The 15,144-nt window shown below is 40.8% G+C and overlaps 2 protein-coding genes across 4 annotated transcripts in view; one reads left to right on the plus strand and one right to left on the minus strand.

Annotated features, from left to right (window-relative positions):
- Nucleotides 1-230: 230 nt before the first annotated feature.
- Nucleotides 231-8,157, plus strand: METTL21C (methyltransferase 21C, AARS1 lysine). 2 transcript variants are annotated; one of them, XM_084262260.1, is made up of 6 exons: nt 257-346; nt 821-859; nt 4,185-4,345; nt 5,454-5,596; nt 7,063-7,180; nt 7,443-8,157. In XM_084262260.1, the coding sequence occupies exons 3-6, from the start codon at nt 4,195-4,197 to the stop codon at nt 7,835-7,837; spliced, it is 807 nt and encodes a 268-aa protein (XP_084118386.1). In that variant the 5' UTR covers nt 257-346; nt 821-859; nt 4,185-4,194; the 3' UTR covers nt 7,838-8,157. The 2 variants fall into 2 exon arrangements, with proteins under 2 accessions (XP_084118385.1, XP_084118386.1); XM_084262259.1 differs by lacking the exon at nt 821-859 and having other exon boundaries at nt 231-346.
- Nucleotides 8,158-8,273: 116 nt separating this feature from the next.
- TPP2 (tripeptidyl peptidase 2) overlaps nt 8,274-15,144 on the minus strand; it is a gene marked incomplete at its 5' end in the record, with an annotated part of 52,387 nt that continues 45,516 nt past the window's right edge. For both annotated transcript variants that reach the window (XM_084262308.1, XM_084262307.1), the window contains 2 exons: nt 8,274-9,133; nt 9,836-9,955. In XM_084262308.1, coding sequence (XP_084118434.1) covers nt 9,044-9,133; nt 9,836-9,955 — 210 coding nt within the window. In that variant the 3' untranslated portion in view covers nt 8,274-9,043. The remainder of the gene's footprint in view (nt 9,134-9,835; nt 9,956-15,144) is intronic.

A 15,144-nucleotide genomic window follows, 5' to 3' on the forward strand; every position in this document is an offset into this window, starting at 1 on the left:
CGTCGGGAAAGCTGTCATTTCCTCAGGGCTATCAGTTCCCCTGAGCTCTGGGTGACTCAGAGCGGGGGCGGGGGGGGGGGCTGAGGGGGGGGGGGGGGGGGAGGGTGGTACCCAGAGCTCACCAGCCAGATGCTCAGCGGTGCAAGGCGGACCTGACCTTTTCCGAACTTCTCCCTGTGCTTGGGCTGCTGCCAAACGGCCCCACACGTTATTTACGCGCTGGTTTTGCCCACGGGTACGCTGCTCGTTTGGGCAAGCACCGCAGCTCTTCTCGGGAACGCAGGGAACACCCGGGCTGCAGGAACAGAGCAAGAGCTTGGAGGAAGCCGGGATTTTATTTCTGAAGGTTGGTAACGCTTGGGAATTAAAAAGTCTAAGTTTGTACTAAGGAAACGTGGAAGAGTTTAGTGTAACATAGTAAGTTCTTTGAGCGCTGGGCGGTAATGCTACTCTAACTACCCGGCAACGCGACTGGTCAGAGCAGAGAGCTACTCCTTCCAGCTGTATGCCTGCATAAAGACCTCTGGAGCACGCATCTGCCCGCAGGAAACCTCCAGCAGCCCTGTCCCGGCAGGTACCTGTGCAGCGGCCCAGCTAACCCCCTTCTTCTCTGCCTAACAATACATTTGCCTGGGTAGTTGAGGTCAGCCACCTAACTCCAGCTTACCTAACCCTGCCTGCTTCCCGAGGAGGGACCAGCTGTGCTGGCTTTCTGTCTTTGGATGCACCTGCCGCAGGGTTTTTAATTCAGTGATGCTCCCAACGCCGGCATTTGCACCGTTTCCTAGCGCTTATACCCACCTTTTTATAGTACTTCTAGTGCATGAGAGCGTGAGAAAAAACTGCAGGAAACATGGATGTGAGTGTATGGGGCGAGCGTACGGCGTGAGCCTGGTCTCACAAAGAGCACGGGGCAGCCGCACCTCCCACGTGAGCAAAGGGAACCAGCTTTTGCCCAAACCACTCAGGCTAAACCAGACTCTGCTGTGCAACTCTGTGCAGGGGTGGGGGAAGCCCAGTTCAGCAGAGCAGTTCAGCAGCTGAAGACCCAGTAGCGCAGCACTGCTTGCTAAACCCTTTTTCTTTCCTTTCCTTTTTGGTGGGGGGCACACCACCTAGCTAGATTTGGAAAGCTCTTTCCAAGCAATAGGTTTGGGATGTGAGGAGGCACAAAGTTTATCCTTACAGGGGGCAAACTGTTAAACCTTAAGGTTTATCATAGTGATCATGTAATTCATTCTTCAGGGTTTAATTACCGTGCTAATTTGATGTGGCATTGTCAAATAGATAAAACTTAGCGAGTTACTCTTTCTTCCTTAGGTTTTGAAGAAATCAATGAGATTTTCAAAGTTGTTTTGTTCTCAAAAGTTTAAGACTACTGATGAAGTCAAACTTCAGTTTAGTTTAAGACTATTGATGGAGTCAACCATAAAATCCTGTGCTTTCCAAGGCTTATTTCCCTTCAGGATCATTTTGCAAAGAAATCAAACTCTAACACTCAGGAGGAGACAACATTTTATAAGGGAACAAGTTGTGATATTATTGCATTAAATCAAAATGCTTTTATAGATATATATATATATATATGCCATTTTCATTGAAACAGGGATCAGAAAAAGGTCAAAATACTAAGAAATAGCAGGATGGACAATTCCAGAAGCCACCTGACCATTCTGTACCTGGGGTATGTAATAATGCAAACATCCCCTATTTGCAAATAGCTGACTGGATACTCACTCGTGTCTGTGGGCTTCAGGTACAGACTGTCATTTAAAATGATAAAATAAAGCTGTGTGCCATTGAGGTGTAGCTGCTAGTGTACTTAAATTATTGAAACTGTAAGACTACATCTGTCCTGTAGTTTGCAGCTAAAGGAAAGTCTTGCTTTTTACTCCAGTTTATGAAATGTGTCATTAATAGTTAGGGCAGCAGGATACATATATAAAAAAACACCCCCAAAAACAACACCCCCTTTCCGTTTTGCAAAAGCTCTGCCTATGCAAAGATGCATCCCTACAGCACCTAGGAGAGTCCCCGTGTGCTAAACTAGAGCCCAGCGCGTTAGGCAAGAGGCAAACGCAGAGCACATGACGTTTACCCGCCTCAGTTTACCGCCCAAGAACCGAGGCAGCTGATGGACTTGGGGACCACAGCAGTCTCACCGCAGTACCGGTGCAGCCGCTAGGTGTCCTCTAGGTATCCCCATCATTTTAAGGAGGAATTTAATGAAAGCAGCAAAGCATCTCCAAACGCTTAGGCAGACTCCTCTACAGGGGGAGCTCAAAGAACAAAGCACGAGAAAGCACTGAGATTTTTATTTTGAAAATTTAATGTACCATATCTAATTTAACTTACAATTCAGTCTGCACCGAATGAGGGATAACAGGGCACATGTGCATACCGTGATCAGACACACAGTTGTAGTTACAAGTACTTAACAGTGCAGCTGGGGGGTTGGACTCGATCTCTTGAGGTCCCTTCCAACCCCTACAAATCTGTGATTCTGTGATCAACAAATACATATTTACTAAGATTGTTTCCCAGCTACTTTGAGGTATGCACTGCTATGCAGAGCCAACTGAAATGCTGACCCACTGCAGAAAGAACTTAGATAAGCATAGGAAAAAGACCAAACAAACAAAACAATGGACAAGTTAAACCGTTTGCTTGTTAAATGAGGTTTTCTGGATTTACATATAAGGGTACTAGACAACGCAGTTTCTCTGCTTTGCAATTTCAGGATTGGTCTCTCACTTAAATAGTATGGATTTCATGCTACAAGAGCCTTACCAACTGAACACCCCCTCCCTGCCCCAATCCACAGCTAAAGATGACCCAAACCCAACCCTGACTCACAGGTCAGGGAATGCTGCAACTGCAGCATCACCTTCAGTCTCTTACCTACCATATCTTAAACTATATGCAAGAGGCACATAGCCAGAACTTGCTACTAACTAGATGGAGGAAAATAAATTAAAAATAAAAAACTGCAGAAATCAGTTTACTTTAAAGCACTCTCTTTTCTGACAGAGTACAAAATCACTGCCAGGACTGAAGCAGCACAGTGCAAGAGGAGTTACAACGCAAATGCCGTCCTGGTGAATAAACAGAGTAGCAGCAAGGAATAGATCAGGTTTCAGTAAAACTGCAACGGTGTCAATCTCATGTGTGCAAATAAACCTCCCACACAAGTCAGCAGTCACTCTGCTCCTTAAAAAACTACCTGCAGGCGTTGCTGACCCACCCCGGCTGCTGCCAAACCTCTCCCCCTTCTGGATGAGGAACAGCTGCCTGCAGTATGCCGAGACCCAAATTGCTGGGCACTGCCTGCAGCACTGGCGGCTGGAGGGAGCCAAACCGTGTGTGCACACACACACACACACACACCACACACACACACACAGAGGTATACACTGGTGCTATTGCTGAAGAAGACTCCAGTGAAACCTTGTTTTACAGGTATGTTTCTCCACGGGCACATTTAGATCCAGTCCTACTCCTGCTCTTACAGCTCGTTAGGTGGCCTCAAGCAGCTCCAGTACACCGCAGATGCAGCCATTCATACAGAGGTCTCCAGGAAAGCTTACCGACCCAAACTTGCCACTGCAATTGTTTCCTGACTGCAATCTGCTTACTCTGCCATTCATTAGATTTCAGGCTAATTCAGTGAGCTGTTCTGCAGGAAAAGGCAAGAGAAGAGAAGGCAACTGCGCTCCAGGAGACAAAAATCAAGAGCGCTGGCTGCAGCAAATTAAGCAGTTTTACTGCAGGAATGCCAAGTCCCAGATTCTTTGGGAAATGGTAACTTACACAGATTAAAAAGTCATAGCTCATCTTTCTCTGACATTGCTTTAACTGACCAGAGTACCACGCAAGCAGCTTCCCTTTCATGCTGATTAGTAGGGACATAATGCTAAGATTTTGCATGCATGATAAATATCATGAAATGACAAACAGTAAAATAAGAACTCTGACAGTATTGCTGCATCACCAGGAGGTGCCTGCTGCAGTTTCCAGTGTAGTGGGGATGTCACCTCACACCGTGGCTTCCCATCCCTTCAACGTGTCATTGAAAAATCCCAAACCCAAAGCCCACCCCAGCTGCTCACTGCCTTCCTCCAATCCTACCTTGCACAAAGTGTGTGCCCCCAAGCTTCGTCACTGTTTTCCCTCTTCCATTTCAGCTCTTTTGCCATGATCTCTGCACAGCAGCCTCCCTTCCCCAGCAAAATTCAAAGTGCAATGAACTGCCAGACCGAGGAAGAAACCTGTGAAGACCAGTACGACCCTGAAAACTGCACGTGCAGCTCTAAGCGCACGTCATCAACGGCAGAACCCAACTCAGGTTTAATCCAATCGGAATACTGCAATTGCCATGGCATGCTACCATTTCATGCTCTTCTCAGGCTTCACGTAGTAGATGTCACTGTGTCACTTCTCCTTTTGATCCCTTATTTCCCCCATCCCCACCACTTCCCCTTACATTTCTATTTATTATTAGATGAAAGGTACAAGAAGGACCAGCTCCATCATTGGGATGTATGTTCAAACATCCCTTGGGGTTTTACTTAGCCAGCTAACAATTACTTCTCAATTCCATTCATCGATACAACATACATTAATTGGGCTGGCACTGTTGAAGCTGTTGTATGACGAATTTCACCAGTCCAAAACTGTTGCAACACCAGCCAAGGACTTCAGACAGGCATCAATTAAAATCCATACAGGCCAGAGAAATCCTTTTTTTCTTTGCAGTCAAAAATAATTTTGTATTGTCTACACACCTCCTGCTAACAGGCTTCCAACAACAGCACAGTCATTCAGAACAGTGTCCTTATTTTCAGTGATATCAGATGGAGCAGTTCAGCAGAGCTCTCCTGGAAGATCTAACCTACAAGCCTACTCGCACAACCGTAGTGCTGGCACTTGCCAAACAGCACTGTACTATGCCAACACAAAGAGTATTTTGCACCCTTCCTTTTGTGGAAGAATGGTTTAAAAATAACCATTGAAAGAGCTAGGTTTTCTTCAGTGTAAAAAGGTAAATCCCAAATCCTTCCTTCCTTCCTATAAAGCAGCTTAATGTTCTAGATCTGTTGGCCCCACAAGAGAAAACAGCACAAACACCTACAAGGCATAACCTGTGCCATACCTCAAAACGTAAGCTGGAGGTCTTCTAGCTGTCATCAGCAGAGTTGCACATCCAAATGAGTAGATTTTCCTAAGAGGCTCATTGCTACCTGTAAATTGCCCTGCAAACACTGCAAAGGGCAGGACATGGCCACTGCTCCTTCCTCTCCCTGCCCAGCAGCCAGTCTCAAGGCCAATGGCCTCTGACAGCTTCTCCAGTCCACGCGCCTACACGCTCTTTTCACAAAATACTTTTTACCCTCCAATAAGTTGCTTATCAACAGCTGCACATAAGAATACAAACCCTGTCTTTTACCTCACAGATCCGCCAGAAATCCTTAAAATCCTGCAGAACTGGGTTCCTAGAGTTTCCCCCTATTTCGATAAAGAGCACTACACGTACGTGGGCCGCCAGATCGTCATCCAGGAGTCCATAGAACACTTCGGCGCCGTGGTATGGCCAGGGGTAAGTACGTGACACAGCACCCAGAGAGCTGATGTGACAAGAGGAGTGCACCATGACAGCAGCACAGAAACACCAGGGAAGCTCTCTGGCACGATGCTTCTGAGAGGGGAGGTTTCCCTGTGAGGAATGAAGCTGTGAAGTAGCTTGGCAGAATCTGCCAGTTCACACCAGAAGAACTGTGGCACTGAAGCATTTGTAGACTGCATGCAGAAATTGAAAAAAATAACTTAAGAAAGGGAACTTGGGAAGAAGTGTTCAGCTTCTTCCATGTTTCCAGTCGCTGTTGGGAAGCAGTTAAAAAACGAGACCAAAAAAGTGATTAAATAAATGACTTTAAAACAATTAAATATACGACTTCTAAAGAACAGGCTGGAACAGTTTCACGGCAGTAAGGAAAGCTGTACTTGCAACAGTCCTTCAATCTTTGCTTCTCCTGCTCTTAGGAACAGAATTTGATGTGGACTGTGGAAACTGCCTTTAAGGGAAGAGAAGGTCAACTGATAAAGACATAAAAAAATAGGATTTCCAAATTTTTCAGATCCACATTTATTGAAAAAGCTCACAGAAAACGGCAGACAATTTCAAAACAATAGAGAGAAAGAAAACGTCTAGGTGGGTGAAGCAGGATCTTGTTTTGAGGTGTCAGATCATCAGTTCTCACATTAATCACGTGTCAGAAAGCCGATGGTAAGATTTTCCAAGAAAATCAAGAGGTTGCACAAATTGGACTGGTGACTTATTAGCTGTTGGCTTTCCCACAGCAGGTAGCCAGTATTACATTATGAAGAGCACAAGAGTTAAAACAGTAACACAACTCTAAAGAAGAGAAGCAGAAGGGGAAGTTAATTTCTTTGGCATTGGTTTATGTTGTTTATGAACAGCTCATTCATGTTCTATTGAGAAGATCTTTACAAAGGTCTGATAAGCAATACTTAAATACAGTGCAGGGTTTTTTTTGTTTTAAAGTTTATATTATCATCAATAGACAAGTGATGACTTGGTAGAAAACAATCTTTTAATATTTCATTTGTAAAAAAAAAATCATTAAAACAAATCAGTTAAAAAAAAAACCCCTCTGCTGAAGCCTGAAGCTACTTTATGATCGTGATACTAAACTGTAACATTTATGATAATAAACCAGAACATTATGTTTCACATACTGTTACACCTTGTTTGCTGTTCTGACTGTATGGGTCACATCTAAACACTGCCTATCAGAGGACTCGCAGTTCCTAGGAGCAGGTAGCAAATCCATATGCCATAAGCCTAAAATTAAAATAAGCTGAGTTTTTTTAAATATATATATAAAAAGAACATGTGATAATTCTTTCCACATTACATTTTTATGTTACAGCCTTGAGTATTTTTCCTTGTATAAACACCCCTCCCCCCTGTATAAAAACATCTAATGAATTCTTGTGCAACTTACCTGTTACCCTCTTATGGATATGTGTTAACTGTTTTAGGCACTGGCTTTATCTCAATATCTGGAATCAAATCAAGAACAATTCAACCTCAAAGACAAAAAAGTTTTGGAAATTGGTGCTGGAACAGGCTTGGTTTCCATTGTGGCCTGTATCTTAGGTTAGTAAGTTCGTATTTCCTTTTGGATTTCTTGTGAAAGGCGATTTAGATCTGCCACTGTCACTTTAAGGCAATGAAGCAACAGTTGAAGTAAAGTTTGTTTGTCACTGCTTTTTAAAACGTGAAAATTACTGTTAAATATTGTTTTGTTACTGAAGTCACTACCCTAGCAATTGGCAAGGGGGGGGGGAAGCTGGGGGAGTTACATAGATTATGTTCAACTACATATTTATGAACTGAAGCAAATGAATGTTTTCTTTAGGCGCTTACGTCACCGCTACCGATTTGCCTGAAGTTCTTGAAAATCTCTCATACAATATCTCAAGAAATACACAGAAAATGAATGTGCACAAACCTGAAGTGAGAAAACTGGTATGGGGAGAAGGCCTCAGTGAAGACTTCCCTGTGTCATCTTACCACTATGATTTCATACTGGCAACTGATGTTGTGTACCATCACACAGCTCTGGAGCCCCTGCTAGCAACGATGGTGTATTTCTGTAAGCCAGGAACAGTGTTGCTATGGGCAAACAAGTTCAGATTCAGCACAGACTATGAGTTTTTGGAAAAAGTTTGCAGTATATTTAACACAACCATTCTAGCAGAATTTCCAGAATCAAATGTCAAGCTGCTTAAAGCCACAGTCAGAGAGAATTAAGGAGAAGACAATTACCAATTGTGATTTAATGGCAGCACCTTACAGTCTGGAATGTTTTGCAGCATTACGGTGCACCTCCTGTGCATTTGTGGTTGCAGATTTGCAGTTGCATCTGAGTTTTGCATAACAAGTTCCAAAACAGCTGGCAAGACAAACGAGACAGCAATTTGTTTCTGGTTGCTACATGCGACCTGTTCAAAACAGACCAATTTCTCTCCACTGAAGGAACAATCTTGGTAGCAATAATGAACAAAAAGGCTTTAGCAGAAAGCATTGATCTCCTGGGCTGCACGGAGCTGCTCTTGTTTGTAAGGTGTGTTCTTTCAGCAGGTTTCGCTTACATACCCTTTCAGAAACCAATACGATTTTCAGCTTCATTACTGGTTTTTATTAGTTATAAAATAGTCTTTTTAAAGTATCAGAGTGCACATGGTGGTTTTTTGATCTTCAACTTTGCACATTTATTCTGTTGTGGTTTACATTTTTAACACTATTAAACATGTATGTATGTATGTATGTATAGCTTTACAATACCTGATCAAGATTGAACTGTCTGGCACTTTTTATACATGTATCAGTCTGTCCTGATACTCTGCTCCAACGTGGATTTTTGAGTTTGCCTGAAATTACCCCAAAACAAAGATTTACAAGAGCACCTATGCATCAGCAATTTTGAGTTACACGTTGTAACAGTTTGAGAGGTTGAATTTTTCTTAAAAAAATTAAATGTAAACTCTTGCAAACAATACAGGTAATGATGTTCTGTTACTTCAATCAAATAAATAAGATTTTTAGCTACTCTTGAAGTAGCTTTTAAGGCCTTCATACAATTGAAATTAAGATCAAACATGTTAAAATTCAGTTTACTGTAAAAAATACAGAGATTTTACAGGTTTGCAGTTAAAAATAACAGTTAAGAACCTAACATGCATGCAGTAAGCCTTTCCAGCCTAATTCCAAATCCTCGGTGTTGGCAGTTCTGGCACATCCATTGCCAGCAATGGGATGCACAATAAGGACACTCCCCGATGACAGGAGCCCAGTTAACAGGTATTAAGCTGTACCCAGGTGCCTTTACTGATAAATACACACAATTGAATAATCAGCATTCAGTAATGAAAACATGCGTTCCAATAAAAAGTCAAACTTATCTTCCCCGTATCCTGCCTCGTATAAAATCACTGTAAGTTTACAGCTGTTGGCTTCCTAGAACACACAATAGTCAGGTGGATACATGACAGGAAGCCAATTCTCAGTGAAAGTTGCACAATGAGTCCATCCAAGCAACTTCATTAGCTGAAGAAAAAAAAAACACAAAGCAAGCATTAAGAACACAGCTCTAGGGTCTTGCTGGTTTTAAAATCTAAATCCTTCCAACAAACACTGCATCGATATCACCACCTCACTGAAGAGGTCTGTTATCAGACAGACAACAGAGCAGAGAACTGTTCTCTGCACTGATCTTTGCATGACTTAATCCTGAAAGGGGAAAAAGAAAACTATTCTACATCATCTATAGCCTTTCAGTTCAAGGAAACTGAATTGACAGAACCTCAAGTTCTGTCAGATCGACAAAATTTGTGTCCTAGGAGTTACAGTAATTCCCACTATAATCTCTGTATTTTACTAGCAAAGTCTGTGATTGAAAACAGTAGCAGTAGTTAAACAGCAACACAATGGGATTTGAAATATGCAGATGACCTTTGGCTAAGTTGTCTCTACTTTCTTTATACCCCACAACAAGTTCCAGGAAGTAAAGTTGCTACTCACAAACTAGCTATTTTGGAAATATAAAGAGAAAAAAAATATGAAAATCACTATTAAAAAATGGAGACCAAACCACAAAAACCTGGATAAAGTTACCTTGTTTTAGTTTAGTGAGTTCTACAATGGTATCAAAAATTCACAAAGGCTTATCTTACTAAAATCACAAAAAGCTTACTTTTAAAAGCTGACTCAGCATGAACACAGCCTACTACTTTACCAAGCACGCCTTACCTGAATGCAGTTTTTCAAGTTGTCCTTTGTTGGCTTCTCTTCTGCAAGTTTTGTGGCAAACTTGAGACCTCTCCCATACATTTTGTTTACCAATGCATGCTTATAGGCAAAAGTCAAGACCTACAAGGGGAAAACAGAAACAAATTAAGACATTTTATTCTTACAAGGTTTAGTAAATAACATCAGATTCTGTTCAGCAGCAGGAGATTTACACAAAGTAAAGCATTTATACAAAGGTAACTTGCATTTTTCATGGCAGTGAAACAGATGATTCACAGTAGTAGTCATAACACATGAATTTCCTAGAGACTATTTCTGACTTCATGAACATATTTGACTTCAGAACATCTTATGTAACACAAATGTCACTAATATGTTACTCATCACATTTCTAGCTTCTTTGGATTTTCATTCTCTAGAGGCAACTGTATGGTACAAAAGAACAAATTTTAAAAATAAACCATGAACCAGGCAGCTCTATATGCAGGTGTCACGTTGAGCCAAAGAGACAAAGACCAGCTTGAGAGTTTTGATTCCTAGGCAGTCACACACTTGCTGCAGGAACAAGCATGACCACACATAGTGAATGATACACAGATATAAACACACAGAGAGAAATGCATGTAATTATAAACAAGCAATGAAGACAGGTAAGCATGAAGACAAGCCTCAGGCTTGGGGTTAGCTCCTCACTACTGACAATTTATTAAGAAGAGATTATTAAAGAAAGCTTCCTCTTGAAGATGCTAATTCTAAAGAGGCAGCCTACAGTACTTGTTAGTGCTCTAACATGCACGTTCAAGGCCAGGTTGGATGGGGTTTGGGGCAACCTGGTCTAGTGGAGAGTGTTCCTGCCCACAGCCAGGGGTTGGAACTAGATGGATGGGCTTTGGAGTACCTTCCAGCCCAAACCAGTCTGTGATGCTATGAAATGAATGTGTCTAAGAGCTAATGTAAAAACAAAAACAAACAAGCAAAAAAAGTATCTCAGGTTCTTCACACCCATCACTGGCAATGTTCAGGGTGTTGCAAGACAGTTCATACTATTTCACCAGTTACAGCACTAAGCATTAGGGCAATTATACATTCCCTTTGGAACACACGTAGTAGTGTGTTTTGGGTTTTTTTTTTTAAACAGAAAAGTAACACAGCAAAGTTGGTGAATATGGTGGTGTTTCTGTTGTTGGCAAAATTACACAGTCTCATATTTGAGTTTGCTATTCATTTCCTCTTGCTCATTACAGTATTTTCTTTCCTCTGACTCCTCCAACAAGTTACATTTTCCAAATGTCTAGTTAAAATATCTCATGAAGAAAAGCTAAAAAAACCCCAAACCCAATCATTTCAAGGATGTTCAGAAAAACAACCAAACAAAAAATCTTAAGTATTCATTAAGAATATAATCATTAAGGAATCTGAGATCCTAATCCTGGACGGGCTGAAGAACCTGCCTAATTTAAGCTGCCTGGACACTTCCATTGGATGTTAATCACATGCACACATCATTGCAGAGTCAATATTTAAAACAGAGCTAAAAGACCCCAAGCATAATTATCTACAGTATATGCCAAGCACTCAAAGTTGATGATTCTTCTGTCTTCAAGTATTTATTTTGTTGTGTTGAAGTATTAGCTTAAGCTGCTGCAGCTTGAAAGACACACATATGCAACAATGAGCATACAGCACCATTCACATATAGATTTTCCAAGTATTGCTACTGGAAAAATACTTTGCATGCTGCATTCTCAATCCAATTACTTTGGATATTTTCCTAAAGCAAAACACATTAGCAAACACCTCTGAATAACTGCTCAGTGCCATCAGCAGATTTAGTTGGTTAAACCAGACTTAAAAAAAAATAAATAATCCCTTTGGTAAAAGATGATAGAACCACAAAAGAAAACCAAAACAAAAAGAAAATCAAAATAAAAATGTGTTGGAGCTCTCAGCAAATATAACATATTGGAGGCTAACCAGAAATAATGTCACTGCTCTATTAAAAAAGTTCTTACCTGACCCTGTAAGTTTTGAATGGTTACTGAACATCAGTGATAAAGGCAGGAGGAAAGCCACTTGACAGCATTTCTTTCGTAACAGGGCTTCCTAGAGTTTTTGTGGCAAGAAAACAAAGCATTTTACGAAACACCCTTGCTCTGGCCAAATGAAAGTGTGGGTATTTCTAAATGAGAAAAAGAGTTCTCTGCTGGACCAAAAGGTTGAAAACAATGCTCCAAGAGCTTTTGATAAAAGACAATAATTTATGTTTTAGTGTTTGGAAAAAAAACTCCATCAAATGTATACACAATTAAAGTAAAACTAATAAATGTTCATTAGCACTTCAGAAGTTGAGAATAATGCACACGATGCTTTAAAATCAGAATACGTTTACAAACAAAGATGTTAGATAAGAAATACTACTTTATAACTCCTACACACATAGGTCAAATTAAGCCTTAAAATTAAATATGGAAAGCTCTACAAGATCACAGACGTGAAGACTCTGATTCCTTGGTAAGTGTAAACAAAATGCAAACTGAAGCGCTATTAACATGTAACAGGGAAAACAGCTGCTACCTGAATGTGTAATGACAGCAAACAAATCCATCTATAGAATCTAAAAGCAGTTGCTAGATGAAAGCATGGGAATTCCAACTATTTGGTATTATACATATGGTTAAAGCTAGCTTCTACAGAACAAGTTATATGGCCCAGAAATTAGTCAAAAGAGCAATAAACAAAGGGTAATAAGAAAAGGCAATGTGTACTTGTAGGATGCTGGGGCGGGGGTGGGGGTGGGGCCTGGGCAGAAATCACTATTAGATACTTTATTTTCCATGCTAATAGCCTGTAATACCAAGTATGCCAAGAGCCAGACCCATCAAAGTGGCTGGATGTTCATCTCCTACTTAGCTGTCTAACTTGCCATTGGGTACGTAAAGATGCCTATTTAGGACAGTGAAATACTGCAACAAGCTCTCCAAAGACATCTGCAGGGCTGAAGTATTTAAAAGCCTGAAAACAGTCTTTAGAAAAGAACAATTATTAGGTAATTTAGTGTTGCTGGAGTAAAAAAAAATTCTAGTATTCTAATACTGTCACCTATGAAAAGGAAAATAGACTTGTACAATCAGTTCCTTCATTATTTAAACAGTTGATTAAAATGTACCTACATTTACAGTTACAATACTAGAGTTTGTGATACAATCTAGATAACACACTCCAACTACTTGCAAGAACACTGATGTCATAGTGTTTGTAATTGCCAGCACGTGAGATTTTTCAGGTTCATACACATGTAAACTACGTTTGGCAACTCCTTTCTGCTCTATCAATTGGCCTATTACAAACAAAAAATCAGCATTTACATAAAAAAAACTGACTCATATTTTCAAGAGAGGGAGGGATATCAAGGGAGTCACATATCCAGCAACAAGTTTTTGGCAGTGACTGAATACTACCAGCTGGAAGAGACAGGTGCCTCTGACAGTAAAGACAGTAAGAAGAAAAACAACCCAGCCTAATGATGTTTAAAGACAAGATGGAAAGGTCTGGGCCTTTCATTTGTTCTTATTTTTAAATGTGACTTCTTTTTTTTTGCTTACACCCACCAATTAATTTAAAGGTTACAGGGCATTAAATTCTACAGGTGAGTCACTCCTAGTAACAGGCAACATCTTTCTACTCTCCTGTAGCAGCTTTGTTTAAAACTGGAGATTTTGATCTACAGATTTTAAAGCTGTGCTTTGGATAAAAGGAAAATCACATGACTTGCCTTCCACTACTAAAACCCCTAAAGCACTATCACAAATGTGTTAAGATAATCAAACAAATACTTGCTGCACAGAGCTGTCTCAACAACAGTTTATTTGAAATGCTTTTGGGTACAGAGGGGACAAATATTTTCCTTCATCTTTTTCTAAAAAAAACAACCTTCAGAGACAAGTGATCTAACTAGAACAGCTGAAAATGCAAACAAATGCACTTACTGGTGAGCACCAGCTTCCCTACAGACTTGCTACACTATGGGGACAAGCACAACACTTCAATGGAAAATTGGCAATTCAAAGGAACTGATGAATGTCTTGTGGCAAGACAGGTGCTACACCTGCAGAGGGGAGGTGAAACAAGTGACCTGGCTTAACAGAGGCAAGGAAAGTGACAATGATCCTGTTTCAACTTAAAAAAAACACAGAGAAGAAAACATGGCCTCTCAGACTAAGTAAATTTTTCAAGACTTAATTACAGAATCACATGGAAAAGACCTTTAAGATCATCATGTCCAACTGTTCCCATCCTATGCTAAACCATATCCCTAGAGTACCTCACCTACCCATCTTTTAAACACATCCAGGGAAGGTGACTCAACCCCCTCCCTGGGCAGCCTGTTCCAGGCCCTGACAACTCTACTGACATCTGGATGAACTTTGTCTTACAAGAAACAAAACACACCTAGAGCAATGTTACTACCTAAAGCCATACACATACTTGAACAATCAGTGCAGTACTCAATCACCTTATTCCCATTCTCTCTCACCCAGCTGTTCCATTGCTTGAGTGCCAACGCCACACAGCCACGTCCACACACAGGAAGAGCTCCACATTTTTTTCCAACACAGCTCTTTAAAATGACATTCACACAGGGCCTATCCCTGAGATACATCACTACTCCACTCTACCCTTCCTCCTTCCAAACCTCTTCTATTTCCCAAAAGGCAAGTGAGTCATGCAAGGTTAGGTGGTACAGCCAAGTCACAACACTTCGTTTTATCCATCTTGTCTAAGTCAATCCAGAGTAGTGTCCCAGAAATGCCCTTAAAGCCATAATTTCTTCTTTTCTATCAAGGCAAATTTTGCCAAGCACAACTCAACTGGTCTGAAGAATATAACCAATGCTTCTGCCCTTTACCTAGCAAAACCACTTATTTGTTAGCCAAAATCTGTTTTGAAGCCTTAAACACTACAAAAGTTAAGTCCTCAATATTGGTCCTAAACTTCCATTTCTAAGGAAGAAAGCAACACAAACACGGTATGGTTCCCCTTAAACATTCCAAACACCCTGTAAAATCAAAATATTTGCATTAAGCTACTCAATTTTGTTTTAAAACAGCAAAATATTCCAGAAGAACAGCAGCATATTGCATGCAACACTAAGGTGGAGATTTATACATCTGTTCCTTCCAAATAGACATTCTAGTCTTCCTTCTGTAGAGCAGAAGACACTTTTATTCAAGTAAGATGAGAGAGTTTCTAGCACAATCCCACTTAAAAACTTGTCACCCATGATAAATAAAAATGAATGCATGCTGATC

Source organism: Gallinula chloropus (genome assembly GCF_964237585.1).
Source record: "Gallinula chloropus genome assembly, chromosome: 1".
NCBI lineage: Eukaryota > Metazoa > Chordata > Aves > Gruiformes > Rallidae > Gallinula > Gallinula chloropus.